The sequence below is a fragment of the Lingula anatina genome, chromosome 1 (assembly GCF_051362555.1).
Source record: "Lingula anatina isolate TDL-2025a chromosome 1, LinAna3.0, whole genome shotgun sequence".
Classification (NCBI taxonomy): domain Eukaryota; kingdom Metazoa; phylum Brachiopoda; class Lingulata; order Lingulida; family Lingulidae; genus Lingula; species Lingula anatina.
The window spans coordinates 56,863,518-56,879,716 of NC_141767.1; the positions used below are offsets into that span (position 1 = coordinate 56,863,518).

General features: G+C 35.4%; 2 protein-coding genes across 6 annotated transcripts in view; one reads left to right on the forward strand and one right to left on the reverse strand.

Moving 5' to 3' along the window:
* The window catches only part of LOC106172140 (oxysterol-binding protein-related protein 8), a 31,744-nt gene extending 28,847 nt beyond the window's left edge, over positions 1-2,897 (forward strand). For all 4 annotated transcript variants that reach the window (XM_087002777.1, XM_087002778.1, XM_087002779.1 and 1 more), the window contains one exon: positions 1,435-2,897. In XM_087002777.1, coding sequence (XP_086858903.1) covers positions 1,435-1,676 — 242 coding nt within the window. In that variant the 3' untranslated portion in view covers positions 1,677-2,897. The remainder of the gene's footprint in view (positions 1-1,434) is intronic.
* A 1,722-nt stretch (positions 2,898-4,619) lies between these two features.
* Positions 4,620-16,199, reverse strand: part of LOC106172143 (uncharacterized) — a 28,994-nt gene continuing 17,414 nt past the window's right edge. For both annotated transcript variants that reach the window (XM_087002795.1, XM_087002794.1), the window contains 2 exons: positions 10,121-10,212; positions 4,620-5,000 (listed from right to left, as the gene is read on the reverse strand). In XM_087002795.1, the coding sequence (XP_086858921.1) occupies positions 4,915-5,000; positions 10,121-10,212 (178 nt within the window). In that variant the 3' untranslated portion in view covers positions 4,620-4,914. The remainder of the gene's footprint in view (positions 5,001-10,120; positions 10,213-16,199) is intronic.

Here is a 16,199-nt window from a genome sequence, read left to right on the forward strand (position 1 = left end):
CTCCTAAATACTACTATTTTTATTTTATGGACATTTACTAGCATACCATACTGGCTGCAATATTTTTCTAATTGATGAATTTGTTTCTGTAACCCCCCAACAGTGTCTGAAATGCATACAATGTCATCAGCATAAAGCAAAGACAAGATTTGGAAATACCTCATTTATGTAAATACCCTGATATCCAGCCTTGTTCAAACTATGATAAAATTCATTTATGAATAATGTAAATAGAAAAGGACTTAACATGCATCCTTGTCGAGTGCCCATGTTACATTTAAAATACTCAGCAAGGCCTAAATTTGTCAGAACACATGATTGCAGTTGGGAATACATAGAGCGTAAAAATGTGACGGAATGTCCATTTACACGTTTTTTTGCAAGTACATACCATAATAATTTGTGATGAACACTATCGAAAGCAGTTGAGAAATCTATAAAAATACAGTAGCATCTGCCTTTTCTTCGACTTAAGTATTTTTTGTACGCAACCCAGCAATGTAAAAATGTGATCGACAGTGGAGAAACCAATTTTATAGGCGGCCTGAGCTTCAATCGTTGTATTATTTTCCACTGCCCAATTATTAAATCTGTTACTCATAATTTTCATAAATATTTTTCCCATGACACTCAAAAGCGCAATTCCTCTATAATTTGATGCCACATTTACATTTCCTTTTTTGAGCAATTAAAATCAGATACTGGCAATTTGTGACCTTGAAATTGACCTTTGATTTACTTTCCACCATGAACTGAACTTTGCAAATTTTCTGCCCCTAATAACTCCCTTTTCCCCATGAACTGCACTTCACAAATTTGGATTTAACCTTTTACTTTTCCCCATGGTTTTGTTATAAATTGTTATTTTCAACAAGAAAATTGAGAACTCTTGTTTACTGCATTTTGTAGAGCTTGTCAAGCACAACACTACTGGAGGTGATTCTTTAATTTTTTTTTGTTTTCCACACGGGTGCCCTTACCCCAGCTGGTGGTACAATACCCGAAGGTGGTATCGTCTATCAGATCCTCTAGTTTATACTTATTTAATGCTGGTAAAAGAATTAATTCATCTCAAGTAAGAAAAGTGAATGGATATGGGATCTTACAGGTAGATAATGACAACTCAAGTTTTATTTTACAAGGTGGCTCTTCACCCAGTGGCTTGTATGTTGTCAGCCAACCACATTACCTCGTAGCTCAACCCCCAGCATTTGTAAGGCTGGATATTTACAAAATTAACTTCCAGAAATCATTAGTTGGGCACATTTGCTTAAGGGTGTGCTCTGTTCAAGCCATGGTCTGTCCAAAACCCTTTGAATATATACAGTAGTAGTTTTACCATTCAGATTTGTCCACTGGAACATTTTTAACCTTTTTAAGTTTCATTTTTTTACCTACAAAAATTAACAAGTGAAGATGTTTGTTTCTATTTAGTGGAGGCCAAAGGGAAAAGTAACCAATCAGTGGACCCAGAGATGCTTAAACAGCTTCTGAACCCATTGCAAGAGATGCAGCGTCAGAACAATCAGGCATTGGCTAATCTTCATGGGCACCTGCAGCAGGTGGAGAGAGCATATTTAGATGGCTATGGTGGAGTCTATCTTCAAAGCAGAGACTGGGTCATTCTGGGTGCAATTTTACTGTTTCAGACAATCTTGTACTGGTTCTTCAAATGAAGATTTGATGCATCAACCCACAAACTATGGTGCTATATTCCAGCAATTTTTACACAGTTTTCACAAAAAATTGAAGCAAAAGAAAACCTGATCAGACCTGTAGCCAGCAAATTTTAAGGGATGGTTCTTTTTATCTGATAAAGGCCACCTTTCCACCACTTTACTTGAACTAATGTGAGAAATGGCAGAGAACCTAGATCGAATGGTGACTTTTTTTGGTAGAAAGGGTAGCTATTTTTCTAACTTGCCCAACTACAGGTCCTCCGGGGCAGCATTGCAATAAACTGTCAGTTTTTAAGGCAGCAGCCATCTCACAGCAAAACTTACATTGGTATAAATACGTAAAAAGATGTCTTTGAGTTCTAAACAAAGGGAAGCTGGTATTCTGCCTATCATTATGTATATCAAAATTTCTGTCTTCTGAAGCAAAACTAGTTGCTTGTTAGAGTTTAGTACATTTTGTAGGAAATGGATAAATAACTGTAAATTGTACTGTCAAAGTTGCACAATCCACAAAGATATTTAAAAAATAAAAACGACAAAGGGCATGGTTATGATTTTAAAGCCAAGGATAAGTGTTAGGACAATAATAATAATAATAAGATTCTTATATGGCGCCTTACAATAATGGCTAATATACTAAAATCATTAAAATGACTACAATATTTTAATCATAAACTCTCATTGGAAACCATTTAAAATTTACACTACTAAAAATCAATCTTATTAAAATACATATATATATTTTTTAAAAAATCTATGAGATATAGACAGAATTAAAATGTGGGTCTTTAAAAGAGATTTAAAATGGTCAAAGTCTTCAGTTTTTCTAATAAAATTTGGTAGGGCATTCCACACTTTTGGGGTGTAAATTATAAAAGCACGATCTCCATAACTTTTGAGGCACCCCTTCTCTAAAACAGAATGTTCTAAAATAGGAGCACGACTTTTCTTTATAGGTACGTAAGGTTCTTGTGGCACAGGTTGCCTACTGAAAGATTTTTTTCTGCTGTGATCAAGTTACAAAGAGCAGCTGAACTTGTCTCTTGAGAACCTCTTCGATTTGGCTAAATGTACAAAATTGGGCACCCATTACTATTATTTATATCCACTATTTTATGCTACTGGTATGTAAGACTTGCCTTACAGATTAACATTCTTTCAGATACTCAAAAGGCACAGCAAACACTTCATGATTTAAATAAATTGAATTAGAAATTCTTCCAGAATTGAATAAGTTTCTTTTGTGTAAAAATGTAGCACTGATAATCAAGTATTAAATTTCTAAGAACATAAGAGACTAAAATCTGGCAACCTCTTTAGAGGACAAAAGAAATTTTTCATTATTTTGTCAGGACTTAATGAATGCTTGATAGGAAATGCATGGTGCACTGGACTGGTTCCTAATTAGTACCACCAGTGTGTACGCTGGCGGTACTCATGGTTTTAGTGCCGGCCCGTCTCATACAGCTCCGCCAAACAAGTCACCCTTACCCTTTCTCCTCCTAGACGGTAAGGACCTGTGTCCCCATCTCTGGGATTTAGGTAACATAACAACTTGAACCCTGTTTTTTTTTGTTTTTTTTTTGTCTCAGTCGGTGCTTTGGCCTGGGCATGACACTCGTTGAAATACACCCTTGTCAAAAATTTTGAAAATTCAATGCTAAATATCTCCCAAAGCGAAGGAATTATGGGAAAATTACTACAGACGGTTGACCGACATGTGAAGATTCCAATTATGCCCTTGGATTTGACCTTTATTTCACGGTCAAACAGGCCAAAATTTTCTAAAAATTGGAATTTTCTGCCAAAAAATATTTGTTTGGGCCAATTTTCAGAAACTACACGACCTTTAAGCTCTCATATTAAATGTAGTGAGGGGTTACAATTAGGTAGTCCTTTCATATTTGTGAGTTAAAGGTCAATCAGTGCATTTTCAAGAGAGAAGCAGCCATTAGATGCCAAAACTGAAATCTCTCTTTAATTATGGAACCGTAAATGATAGAGACCTCTAATTTGTTATACTTTGTAGAGCATGTCAAGCGCAACACTGGAAGTGTTGGCAATATGTACAGACACATCTGTGTCTGTACATAAAAACTGATGGTCTTTCTGCTGTTAAGCATTATGTAATGTTGCATCAAAATAGGAGAAAACACAATTTTTGGTGCTGCTGCCATGATGACCATCATGGGAAAACCATGTTACTTATGATTGTCAAACTTTCAAAAAACACAGGACTAAAATGCAGCTCAAGTTGGAAAAGCAGTCTAATTGGCTTTTTTTCTGGAAGTTATACATTTTAGTGAAATATTTACTTTTATCATGTTGGCATATTCATTGTGGGACTCGAAGCTCCCATGGACATGAAGCCAAATGGTAATCAAATTTTCAACAAGCTTCACGCCCAGGCGAATGCACCGACTGAGACAAAAAACCAGGGGTTCAAGTTGAGATTATATGTGATCTATATCCAAGAGATGGGGACACAGTACTTGCGGTCTAGGAGGAGAAGCGGAAATGGTGCCTTGTCTCCAGCAACAGAATGCGGAGCCAGCAGAGCCGCTGGAGATGTCGGAGCTGCATGAGACTGGTCAGGACTAAAACCACGAGTACAGCCAGCACACACGCTGGTGGTACTAAGGTTTTTTTCACAAGCAAAACACTTATGGAAGCATCAAAATGGATTTTATCCATACCAGTACTTGTGGCCACCACTTTCAAATTTAGTTTCCCCTTCAGCTTGTCCATTTATCTTTCCTTATTAATTTGAACTACCATTCAACATTCACAAAATACTTCATATGTATGAAATTTGTTTACTGTGAAATGTTTTTTCCATCGGACAAAAACATCCAAAAATTTTATTATGCATAAATTCTCTTTATTGTCAAGTACAACACTAATGAAAAAATTAGAAGTAAACAAACATTATAAACAAAAGACATTTTTTCATTTTTATTTGATCTAGGCATTAAAATACTGAGGATCCTCAATAATAGCTAAGGACCAAACAAGAATTGTGACAGAAAGGTAGTCCTTTGTACATTTGTTTTTTAATTTTTTTAATTTTTTATAATCGGTATCGAAGATCCCAATGTCACCTCGTGAAGTTTGTGAAGGAAGGAAATTACAGTTTGTGTTAAAAACATTTCTCTCAGCCTATTTCATTTGAATATTCATAAGCCATGATTGAATGGTTGAAAAGATGTCATGCTACCGAGTGTCCACACCTCTATCAATTTTCTTCTTCCTCCTCCTCAGAAAACTCTTCCGATCTTGTTGCTTGATCCCTTAAACCTGTCCACATAGGAACCATCCTATCTGAAATTGGAAGGCATTTTAAAAAATAATGATTCAAAAGACCTGTCACTGAAAATCAATTCCTCTTTAAGGTCTACATCTTCAGAAAAAATAAAGCTGAAGTACATTGACAAAAATCAACATACATTTATAGAAAATAAAGTTAACCCCTTAGGGACCATATACATTTGTAGTGTTGACCTAGAAACCTCCCCTGAGCCCAATTATGTGCACAGGCAACTTGAAAAGCAGGGATAACCTAAAAGGCCATTCAGAATGAGAAGAGCTGAGTGCTAGCTAGGCCATGACCTAAATATGGCAAACCTACATTAAAGGAAGACCGTTTAATCCGGTAATGGTCTCTCCGCCTCTCAAATGCCTCCCCACGCGTCATCCCTGCAGAGGAACAGTAATTAAATCTAGGCTCAATTCAACCAGTCGAGGGACGACGCATGAAAATTTTATTTCTTATTTAAAAGCTGAAGAGAATAATAATAAAACAAGGCAGCAAAGCTGTCAAATGTACAGACAAAAAGCAGAAAATAACAATGCACAAAATAGGCTACTGTCAATTCTGATGCAAAAGTACATTATGCTTAACTGCAAATTCAACATCAAATTTTAATTATGCTCAACAGGTAATACCAATGTGAGTAAAATGTGTAACAAGCATAAGGCTTCAGGCCCATGGGAGTTCAAGTTCACACTTTGAAAATGCCAGAATGAGAAAAATGAAAATTTCACACAAAACTACATAAATTCAATAATAAATGATAACCCAATTGAGCTGGCTTTCTAATTTGAACTGCATGGCAATCCTAAAAATCATACTTGTAAGTTGAAAATAATAATAAGTAACACAGTTTTCTTTTCATAATGTTTGTGTTAGCCGTGCAAAAAGATTTTTGTCAATTTTGATGTAACATTACATAATAAATTACAGAATAATTATCACCAATTTTTGATTATTGACTATAAATAGCATGGACATGTAGAAAATTTGATTACCACTCGGGTTCATGTCCATGGGAGCTCTGAGTCCCAAATTGATATCAATGAAAAAACACTTACTGTAAAAAAAAAAAAAAAAAAAAAAAGTCATCCACCCTCCAGGGACAGCCCAACCCTAATGCTTCCATAAATTATGACTGGCCCATCCATATCCCTGATGATAGGGCTATCAATATCAAAATTTTTAACTTCCTTGCTATAACTTGTACAATGTGCAAAGGCATTAGAGCAAAAATCATCTGCCCCAGGACGGCCCAACCCCAAGGGACACTTAATTTTGTGAAATGCCCATGTACATGTGTTGTGTTGATATGTCTGCCAATACCTTAAATTTGAAGTTCCTCATCTTAACAATCTAGAATGATTGAGCAGAAATCACACTGTGGAAAAAATTATCATCAACCCCCCCCCCCCCCCCCCCCCCCAGTTGGACTTTTATGCTTAGGTGTCCATGCACATCCCTGATCATGGGTACATCAATTTGAACTGCCTAACTGATAGGCGTAAGGAGAAATTAATATGTGAAAAAAATCAAGTATTAACCATCCCCCATGAACAACCCAACCCCTAGGCACACTAAAATTTTGAAGTGCCCATGATGACAGGTCCAAGTTTTAACTTCTTATCTCTATTGGTCTGGGGGGGGGAGGGGGGGGGAGCAGAAATTACAATGTAAGAAGAATGAAGAATCAACCTCCTGTTGCACTACAATTTTAAAGTACTTATACCCTGATGATAGGTCTATCAATCCAGACTTCACTAAAGGCAAAAAAAATCTGTCAGACATTCAGTCTGACAAACTTGAAAATTTTGTCAGACCAAAAGAAAATTTGTCAGACGGAAGTAAAATTATAAAAATATGTCAAATTATTTGTTTTCAGGTGTATTTTTCATCATTTTCAAGCATCAACAATAAATCTTATATAAAATGTTTTCTATATTATTTATATATTTCATACACTTTGTAAAAAAATTTAACTGAAAGAAAAAACATTAGAAAAATAATTGTTTGCATAATAAGTTTTTTAATACTTAATAAAAAGGGCATTGTAGAATGACACAAGGACTAAAAACAATACAAGTATGAAGAACGTGTAACCAGTATTATCAAATGTATGTCCAAAAAAACTTTGGTTAATCAGCAAACTATGTAACCTGTTGCTTTTGGCAATAACATGTGCATTGCGAAACAGCAAAGTAAGGCAGTCTCTTTCATCCAATTGAAGCTTTGACAGAGACTGTCCAGTCCAAGACTGAATTCTATCCTCATATTATTTCATTTTGATAAAAAAGAAACTCAAGCTGTGAGCCTTCATCAAATTCATGTGCACTTTTGCCAACTTGAGGTCGTGAACAGTACGTGTAGAAACAGATGTTCAAAAATTTTCAGAACTCGTAACAAAGCAAAATGATTTATGTTGCTGTTGATCATAACGATAACTTTAGTACTCCTGACATTCATTGCATAACTTTTTCCTCTCTCCTGGATTTAGTTAGCCAAAGCCTACCTTCTATCCAATTTTACTTTACTTTCAGTCAATCTGTTTCTCTTCCTCACTTCATTTTCATTTTTGCCACGCTCTGCACCGACCAAATATTTCAAGTTCAACAATGTCATTTTTTCTAAACAGAAGGCTCGGCCATGAGTTCTACGCACAACTGATAATGAAGAAACAGAGCACAGGGAGGGAAATAGGCAGTCGCCAGTCGCCAAATGCGACCGCTAAAACAAATTGGCGAGTGCCAATCTCAGTAACTGGTCCAAACGAGCGACTGCTCTACAAGCAGCGGCAACATGAGGAATATACGCGGTTTTTACTTGTACTTAGATATTTTTCCTTTTTTTTTAAAATCTGCTCCCAATTTTGTCTGCATCGAAGACTACGCGAGTTTCAGATGTGTTGACCTATTTTAATGACGCTTCCGAACACGTCAGACGTTATTTGCATGCGACTCTTGCATCAGACTGTCAATTTTGACCAATCAGATTTTACCACAGCATTCGCACCGTATGAAGTAGCAGAGCCTCGAGGATTGAAAAGCTACGTACGCAATAAACCATTTCGGTAAAAATACTAAATTACTTGAGTGCAGTTTTGTAGTTTTGAAGGGTAAATATAATTCATTAAATGGTTTCTGGTATTTCTCGATGTCAATAGCTTATAGTTACATTCAAGATTTTACAAGAAACATTACTTTTCCCGTTGGGGCCGTTAGCATGCTGCTGAAATATTTTCTTATTGGAAATTAAATCAAAGCTACATTTAGTGTGTGAATTGAATTAGTTCAACTTATCTTACAATTTTTTAGCGATGTGGAGGTTTTTGCCTGGTGTGGCAAAGCCGCCAGAGCCTGTAAAACGAAAAACACTGAAAGCGAACAACCTAGCACTAAATGTAAAAAAAAAAAAAAGAGAGCGCGGGTACCTTCCTTTAAAACAGCTACGGATTTTTGAGGAAAATAAAAAGGCGAGGATTTTTTGCTCCGTTTTATGGTTATATTTCAACTTTTGGGACTTTGAAGTTACTTCCTATTTCGTGTTTAACTTAATACAATGGGTGTTAACCCATTGTTCTAATTCCAAACCTTGTTTGGGTAAACACAGAGATTAATAACTCCTTTATATTTTTTAACCTAATAGTTAAAATACTTGATTCCTGTTGTGTAATGTGGCGTCATTTCCTTTAACCATAAAAGGTGGGGAGAAAAAGCTGTTTAGTTTTTAAAATGTGAATAAATGTTGATGAATTTTTGGGAGTCATTTGGTTGATTTCAATTCTTTTAAATAAGTTCAAAATAAAAACATGAAAATTAAACTTCATTTGCTTTATTTTATTGGCACATTTTAATAATAATTTTAAAAAACTAAGTTGCTCAGTATGTTAAAACCGTCCACACATTTTCCATTCTTTCATAATTAGACCAGTGCCCCAAGGCCTAGGACCACTACCTCCAGAGTCAACTGGTCCAAGTGGACCAGTGCTGAAAAATTCCCATTTCCCTCCCTGAGAGCATCAAGTTGGTAAAAACGCAAAAAGCATGAGCACGTGTTGAGGCTATTTTGCCATGTAAGGGTATCACAAGAATGAAAATGAGACTATCAATTACGTCATGCAGGGATCCCCCCAACCTCATCCAGTCACAAAATAGTATTTGTGATTGAAACTGAGGTCAATAAATTATGTTAATTAGCTGGGTATTCCCTGGAATTTTTATCCTGCCTCTTTTCGAAGTAAAATACATTGTCAAGAAAAGAAACAACCATGTATTCCTTAGATTTACACATTTCGAGTCAGCTTGAAAACTCGCCAGACATAAAGACCAACAATTCATGATTTTTTGTTGGACTGAGATGAAATTTTGGCCCATTTGACCTTGAAATATAGGTCAAAAGTCAAATTCAAGGTCAGATTTAAAATCCAAATTATCAGCCTTGAAAGTCTACAGGTATCAAACTGAAAGGGGGGAGGGGGGCAACAAATATCAGGGTGTAGAACTTATATAATGACTATGTGATAACATCTCAAACAATTATGGTTAAGTGTTGCATTGCAGTGGCTATGCAGTGGTAAACTAGCCAATCATATTTATTGGACTTGTAGCACTGGGTCATTTGCATAACTGGTACTATAATAAAGAGCTGCACAGGTAGTGCAGTAGTCAGTTATAGTTCACTTGTGTTAGAGTTGCTTACTTCAGGTGTCCAGGTAGACGTCAGCAGATCTTATTACTCTCAGGCCTACCCAACTACCAGACTCGGCACCGAATGATCCTGAATTCACTGGTAAATCGGACCAAACTACCAGTTTTCAAGGTGTGTATCAGTGCGCATTTCACAGTATCAGACGCAACACCGCTCTCACTTAGTACGCGATGTGATAGTGACGATTCTCAGCGGGGTTGAAAAGCATTGCATCACCACTCAAAATTTGTTCAGGGTATGATACTGTGTAATGCGATCTGACACACACCTTGAAAACGGGTAGTGTGGTCTGATCTACCGGTGAATTCAGGATCATTCGGTGCCGAGTCTGGTAGTTGGGTAGGCCTGACTTTGAAAAATACAAAAATATTCAGTGTGCTACAAGAGTATACTTTCAGCAAGAACACCAATTTTTTTTTCCTCTTACCAACATATATATAAGCGGTCTCCACCATGGCATTTGAATCTCTGTGTTCAATTTCTCTGTAATTCAGCTTTCCTTCAACATATATCTTAGTTCTAGAAGAAAACAAGGCAGCAAAGCTGTCAAATGTACAGACAAAAACCAGAAAATAAAAATGCAGAAAATAGGATACTGTCAATTCTGATGCACTGATGTATTATGCTTACTGTAACTGCATAGCCAACATCAAATTCTAATTCTGCATAACAGTGGATCAGGATGAAAGTAAAATGTGTAACAAGCATTAGACTGAGTTCCCATACCTAGATCAATCTAACAGGATCAATCCAACTCCAAGGGGTTTCTCACTAAATTGCTTTCAGCTTAAGCGGCTTAGGATTCTGGCATGCCAGTTTCAGTAGGCGTGACAGACAGCTGAGCCACTTACATTGATTGCAGTTTAGCGAGAATTCCCTTGGAGATAGATCGATCCACAGTTAGCGTGATAGGGTCTGGAAATGGTCCCTAAGGTTTCAGGCTGATCAGAGTTAAAGTTCATACTTTGGAAATGCCAGAATGAGATAAAGTGAAAATTTCACAAAAAAAATTGCTTAAACTAAAATATATATATATATATATATATATATATATATATATCATTCTTTGCTAGTGGTTACAAAATGTTGAATTTGACCGAAAATTTCAAACTTTCTCTGGGAAGCTGTAATTTTGCGATGTGATAGCTACACCATCACAGTTTATCATTTCATAAAAAGGGAAACAGCAGCTGCCCTTTTTAGGGCACACAGGAGAGTTGAACAGCTATACCCACCAAATCCAAGACGCGTTACCCTGGGTAATATATTTTGCACAAACTAATGAAAGTCTAATGGAATGTTTTCAGTTTTAGTTTAAATCATAAGGGGGTGTTGTCTCAATGCTTCAAAACTGGTTTTGAAGAATTTAATCCACATTTCATAATTAATAAAAATGGTGAATATGTGGGTCACGGTAACATTATTGACGCGGGTACAAAAACTTTTTATAATCAAGTAAATAATAATATTTTTGCTATTATCCATACACACTTCAATCATGAAGGGCACACCACTTTCACGTGCTTTTAAAATGGAATTGACAAACACAGAGGAATAATGCACATGTTTTGTTTACTGTAACTCTGTCACATGGGACACACACTGAACAAAGTTGATCTAAAGAATGTTCCAGATTGTAGTTTTTTATCAGAATTATTATTTTTTATTATTATTTTAAAACAATAAAGTTCAGTTAAATACAAAATTTAACAAAATGAAGTTCAGTGTAACACAAAGTTCATAATTATAACATTATAAAAAATATAAAAATATAAAAAGGATGCCATCTTGAGGGTAATTTCGATATATTTTCTGCTTTTTCTCTTATTTTGCTTTTATAACAGCACCCTCCTTGCTCATGCAGCTTCTTTGATTTGTTATTGAAACATACACAACGATGTCATGAATATTTGGTTGGCTATCTAAATTTAAATAACATTCTTGTTATGGCCCCCCTGCAGTGCACCACTAACAAAGAATGACTGATATATATATATATATATATATATATATATATATATATATATATATATATATAAAATTTAATAGAGCTGTTTTTCTAATTTGGGCTGTATGTCAATCCTAAGAATCATTCTTGTAAAAAAAAATACAGAAAATGTTACAAAGTAACAGTACAGGGCTCCTGGTGAATGGGAGTGATAAGTCACATCTTGAAAATGCCAGTTTGAAAAATGAAAAATTAAAAAAGACAAAATTACAAAAATATTCCACTAAAGCTGCCATTTAGTCTAGCTGCATTACCATGATATGAATCATCCAACTTGAGTTTAAACAGTGTAAACAACTCACAGAAATATATATTTTGTTTTACCACAAAAAGGGCAGTCATAGCTATTATTCTGATATCTGAACTTGTCATCAGACCATGTGACCTCCATAGATGGCTATACTTTGTAATAATTTCTTAAGAGATTATAACAAAAAAAAATTTTTAGAAAAAAAATTAATTATTTTCCAAAAAGAACAGTTATTATCCCTTTAACTGCAAAGTCAAGTTGCAAATATTGCACAACAGGAAGTATCAATAAAAGTGAACTGTTACATGCCCTTGGAAGTCCCACACTGAAAATACCATATGTGAAAGATAAAAATTTCACAAAAATGTACAACAGAATAACATGGTCAATAAGATTACAGTTTCAGGACCATACGTGAGAGTTCAAATTCACATAATGAAAATCCAATTTATGTGAAAAATGATGACAGTGCATAAAATAATATTACACAATGTTTAAAGACATAAAAACCAACACAACTGCTAATGTGGAAAAACAGAAAATGCACAGCGCTTCTGGTGGATGGGAGTTGAAAGTGACATCTTGAAGATGCTAGTGTTTGAAAAATAATTTAAAGAAAATGTAAAATGAAACATAACATAAAATTCCAATAAAGCTGCTGTTCAAACTTTTAATCTAGCTGTATAATTACTAACATGATATGAATAACCCTATTGAGTTAGAGAATAGTAATGCACTGTTATTCATCTTTAGCATTAATGTAAGCGTTACACAAAATTTTTCTTTTGTAAAATTATTTTCAATATTAAACTAGAGGATCAGAGAGGCGATACCGCCTCCAAATATTGTACCACCAGCTGGAGCAAACGCATTCGTATAGACCCCCACATACAAAATAAGGGACACAGCCACCAGTTTTGTGCTTGACAAGCTGTAAAAATGCAATCAACAAGAATTTTTTAACTATTGCAAAAAATATATATGGTACAATCAAATTTAAGTTCTTCGTAAGGTAGGTCAAGGGTCAATTTCAAGGTCACAGTAAATTGCCAGTATGTGACTTCCTATTCAAGTTCAAGAGTAACTATGGACCTATCTCTATCAAGTTTGAAGTTAAAGAGAAAGAAATTAGCAGAGTTCAGTTCATGATAAAAAGTAGGTCAAAGGTCAATTTCAAGGTCACACTTAGATTGCCAGTATAGGACTTCCTATTCAACTTCAATAGTAACTATGGACCTATCTCAGCCAGTTTTGGAGATAAAAGGGAAGCAAAATTTGCAAAATTCAGTTCATGGTGAAAAGTAGGTCAAAGGTCAATTTCAAGGTCACATTTAGATTGCCAGTATAGGACTTCCTATTCAACTTCAATAGTAACTATGGACCTATCTCAGCCAGTTTTGGAGATAAAAGGGAAGCAAAATTTGAAAAATTCAGTTCATGGTGTAAAGTAGGTCAAAGGTCAATTTTAAGGTCACATTTAGATTGCCAGTATATGACTTCCTTTTCAAGTTCAATAGTAACTATGGACCTATCTCAGCCAGTTTTGGAGATAAAAGGGAAGCAAAATTTGCAAAATTCAGTTCATGGTGTAAAATAGGTCAAAGGTCAATTTTAAGGTCACATTTAGATTGCCAGTATATGACTTCCTTTTCAAGTTCAATAGTAACTATGGACCTATCCCTGCCAGTTTTGGAGATAAAAGGGCAGAAAAGTTTGCAAAGTTCAGTTCATGGTGAAAAGTAGGTCAAAGGTCAATTTCAAGGTCACATTTAGATTGCCAGTATATGACTTCCTATTCAAGTTCAATAGTAACTATGGACCTATCTCTGCCAGTTTTGGAGATAAAAGGGAAGCAAAATTTGCAAAGTTCAGTTTATGGTGAAAAGTAAGTCAAAGGTCAATTTTAAGGTCACATTTAGATTGCCAGTATATGACTTCCTATTCAAGTTCAATAGTAACTATGGACCTATCTCAGCCAGTTTTGGAGATAAAAGGAAAGCAAAATTTGCAAAATTCAGTTTATGGTGAAAAGTAGGTCAAAGGTCAATTTTAAGGTCACATTTAGATTGCCAGTATATGACTTCCTATTCAAGTTCAATAGTAACTATGGACCTATCTCAGCCAGTTTTGGAGATAAAAGGAAAGCAAAATTTGCAAAATTCAGTTCATGGTGTAAAGTAGGTCAAAGGTCAATTTTAAGGTCACATTTAGATTGCCAGTATATGACTTCCTATTCAACTTCAATAGTAACTATGGACCTATCTCTGCCAGTTTTGGAGATAAAAGGGAAGAAAAATTTGCAAAGTTCAGTTCATGGTGAAAAGTAGGTCAAAGGTCAATTTTAAGGTCACATTTAGATTGCCAGTATATGACTTCCTATTCAAGTTCAATAGTAACTATGGACCTATCTCTGCCAGTTTTGGAGATAAAAGTGAAGCAAATTTTGCAAAGTTCAGTTTATGGTGAAAAGTAGGTCAAAGGTCAATTTTAAGGTCACATTTAGATTGCCAGTATATGACTTCCTATTCAAGTTCAATAGTAACTATGGACCTATCTCAGCCAGTTTTGGAGATAAAAGGGAAGCAAAATTTGCAAAATTCAGTTCATGGTGAAAAGTAGGTCAAAGGTCAATTTTAATGTCACATATAGATTGCCAGTATATGACTTCCTATTCAAGTTCAATAGTAACTATGGACCTATCTCTGCCAGTTTTGGAGATAAAAGGAAAGCAAAATTTGCAAAATTCAGTTCATGGTGTAAAGTAGGTCAAAGGTCAATTTTAAGGTCACATTTAGATTGCCAGTATATGACTTCCTATTCAACTTCAATAGTAACTATGGACCTATCTCTGCCAGTTTTGGAGATAAAAGGGAAGAAAAATTTGCAAAGTTCAGTTCATGGTGAAAAGTAGGTCAAAGGTCAATTTCAAGGTCATAGTAAGATTGCCAGTATATGACTTCCTATTCAACTTCAATAGTAACTATGGACCTATCTCTGCCAGTTTTGGAGATATAAGGGACTAGATGTTATAATTTTGGAGTTACCATAATGTGCCTTAAATTTCGTACATAAAAAATTAATTAAAATAAAGAAAATGTCATTTTGGTCAAAATTCTTGAAATAGGAGGTGCTCTGAAGTTTCAGAAGTTCAAATTTGATGAAATAATGTCATTTTTGAACACAAGTTGTCTGCTTTGCCAAGCCTTATGTTTTATTTTTCCAGAGTTCAAAATTTATTATCCATTACCGTACTGCACATTTTGCTTTTACCACCAATATGTACTTTTTGATACAGCGTAACTCGAAAACCGTATGGAATACAAAAAAACCGAGACCACTTCCAGTGTTGGGCTTTACATGCTCTACAAAATGCAAAAAAGAATGGGTCTCTAGCATTAACGGTTCCCGAATTAGAGACAGTTTTCAGTTTCGGTATCTTATGGCCGCTACTCCCATGAAAATGCACCGATTGACCCCAAATTCATGGAGATGAAAGATGACCTGAAGGGTAACACTTTCCAATAATATTATTGGTTAAGTCTGTGTGGTGTCTGAATAACAGGGCAAAAAAAATTTTTTTCGTAAAAAATTTCATTTTTTTGAAAATTTTGGCCCATTTGACCTTGAAGTAGAGGTCAAAGGTCAAATCCAAGGGTATATTCGAAATCTACACATATGACTTTTGGAAAGCCGTCTATAGAAATTTTTCCCATAACTCCTTCCGTAGGGTAGATAATTAGCATTTAATTTTGCCATTTTTAGACAAGGGTGCATTGCAATGAGTGCCACACCCAGACCCCAATACCGACAAAGCCCAAATTTTACGTGGAACGAGTTGAGATTATAGGTGACCTAAATCCATGAGATGGGTACGGGGGCCCTTACCGTCTAGGAGGAGAAGCGGTAACGGTAGCCGTCCGGCGGAGCCGGCGGAACGATCCGGACGGGACCGAAACCATGTGTACCGCCAGCGCTAACGCTGGTGGTACAATAACATTTACCTGCATAATAATCATCGATTCCTAATTATGTGACACAGTTAAGAGAGCTAAACCTATGGGACTTTACAATGAAATCTCAACGTGTGTTTTATGTAATCTCATTTAATGGCCACTTGAAAATTAATTAAGCAAATTACTTAATAACCCTGAAATAACTTGAAAATTAATTAAGCAAATTACTTAATAACCCTGAATTAACATACTGCCTGCTATCCATATACATTTATTGTACCATATAGCACTCTAT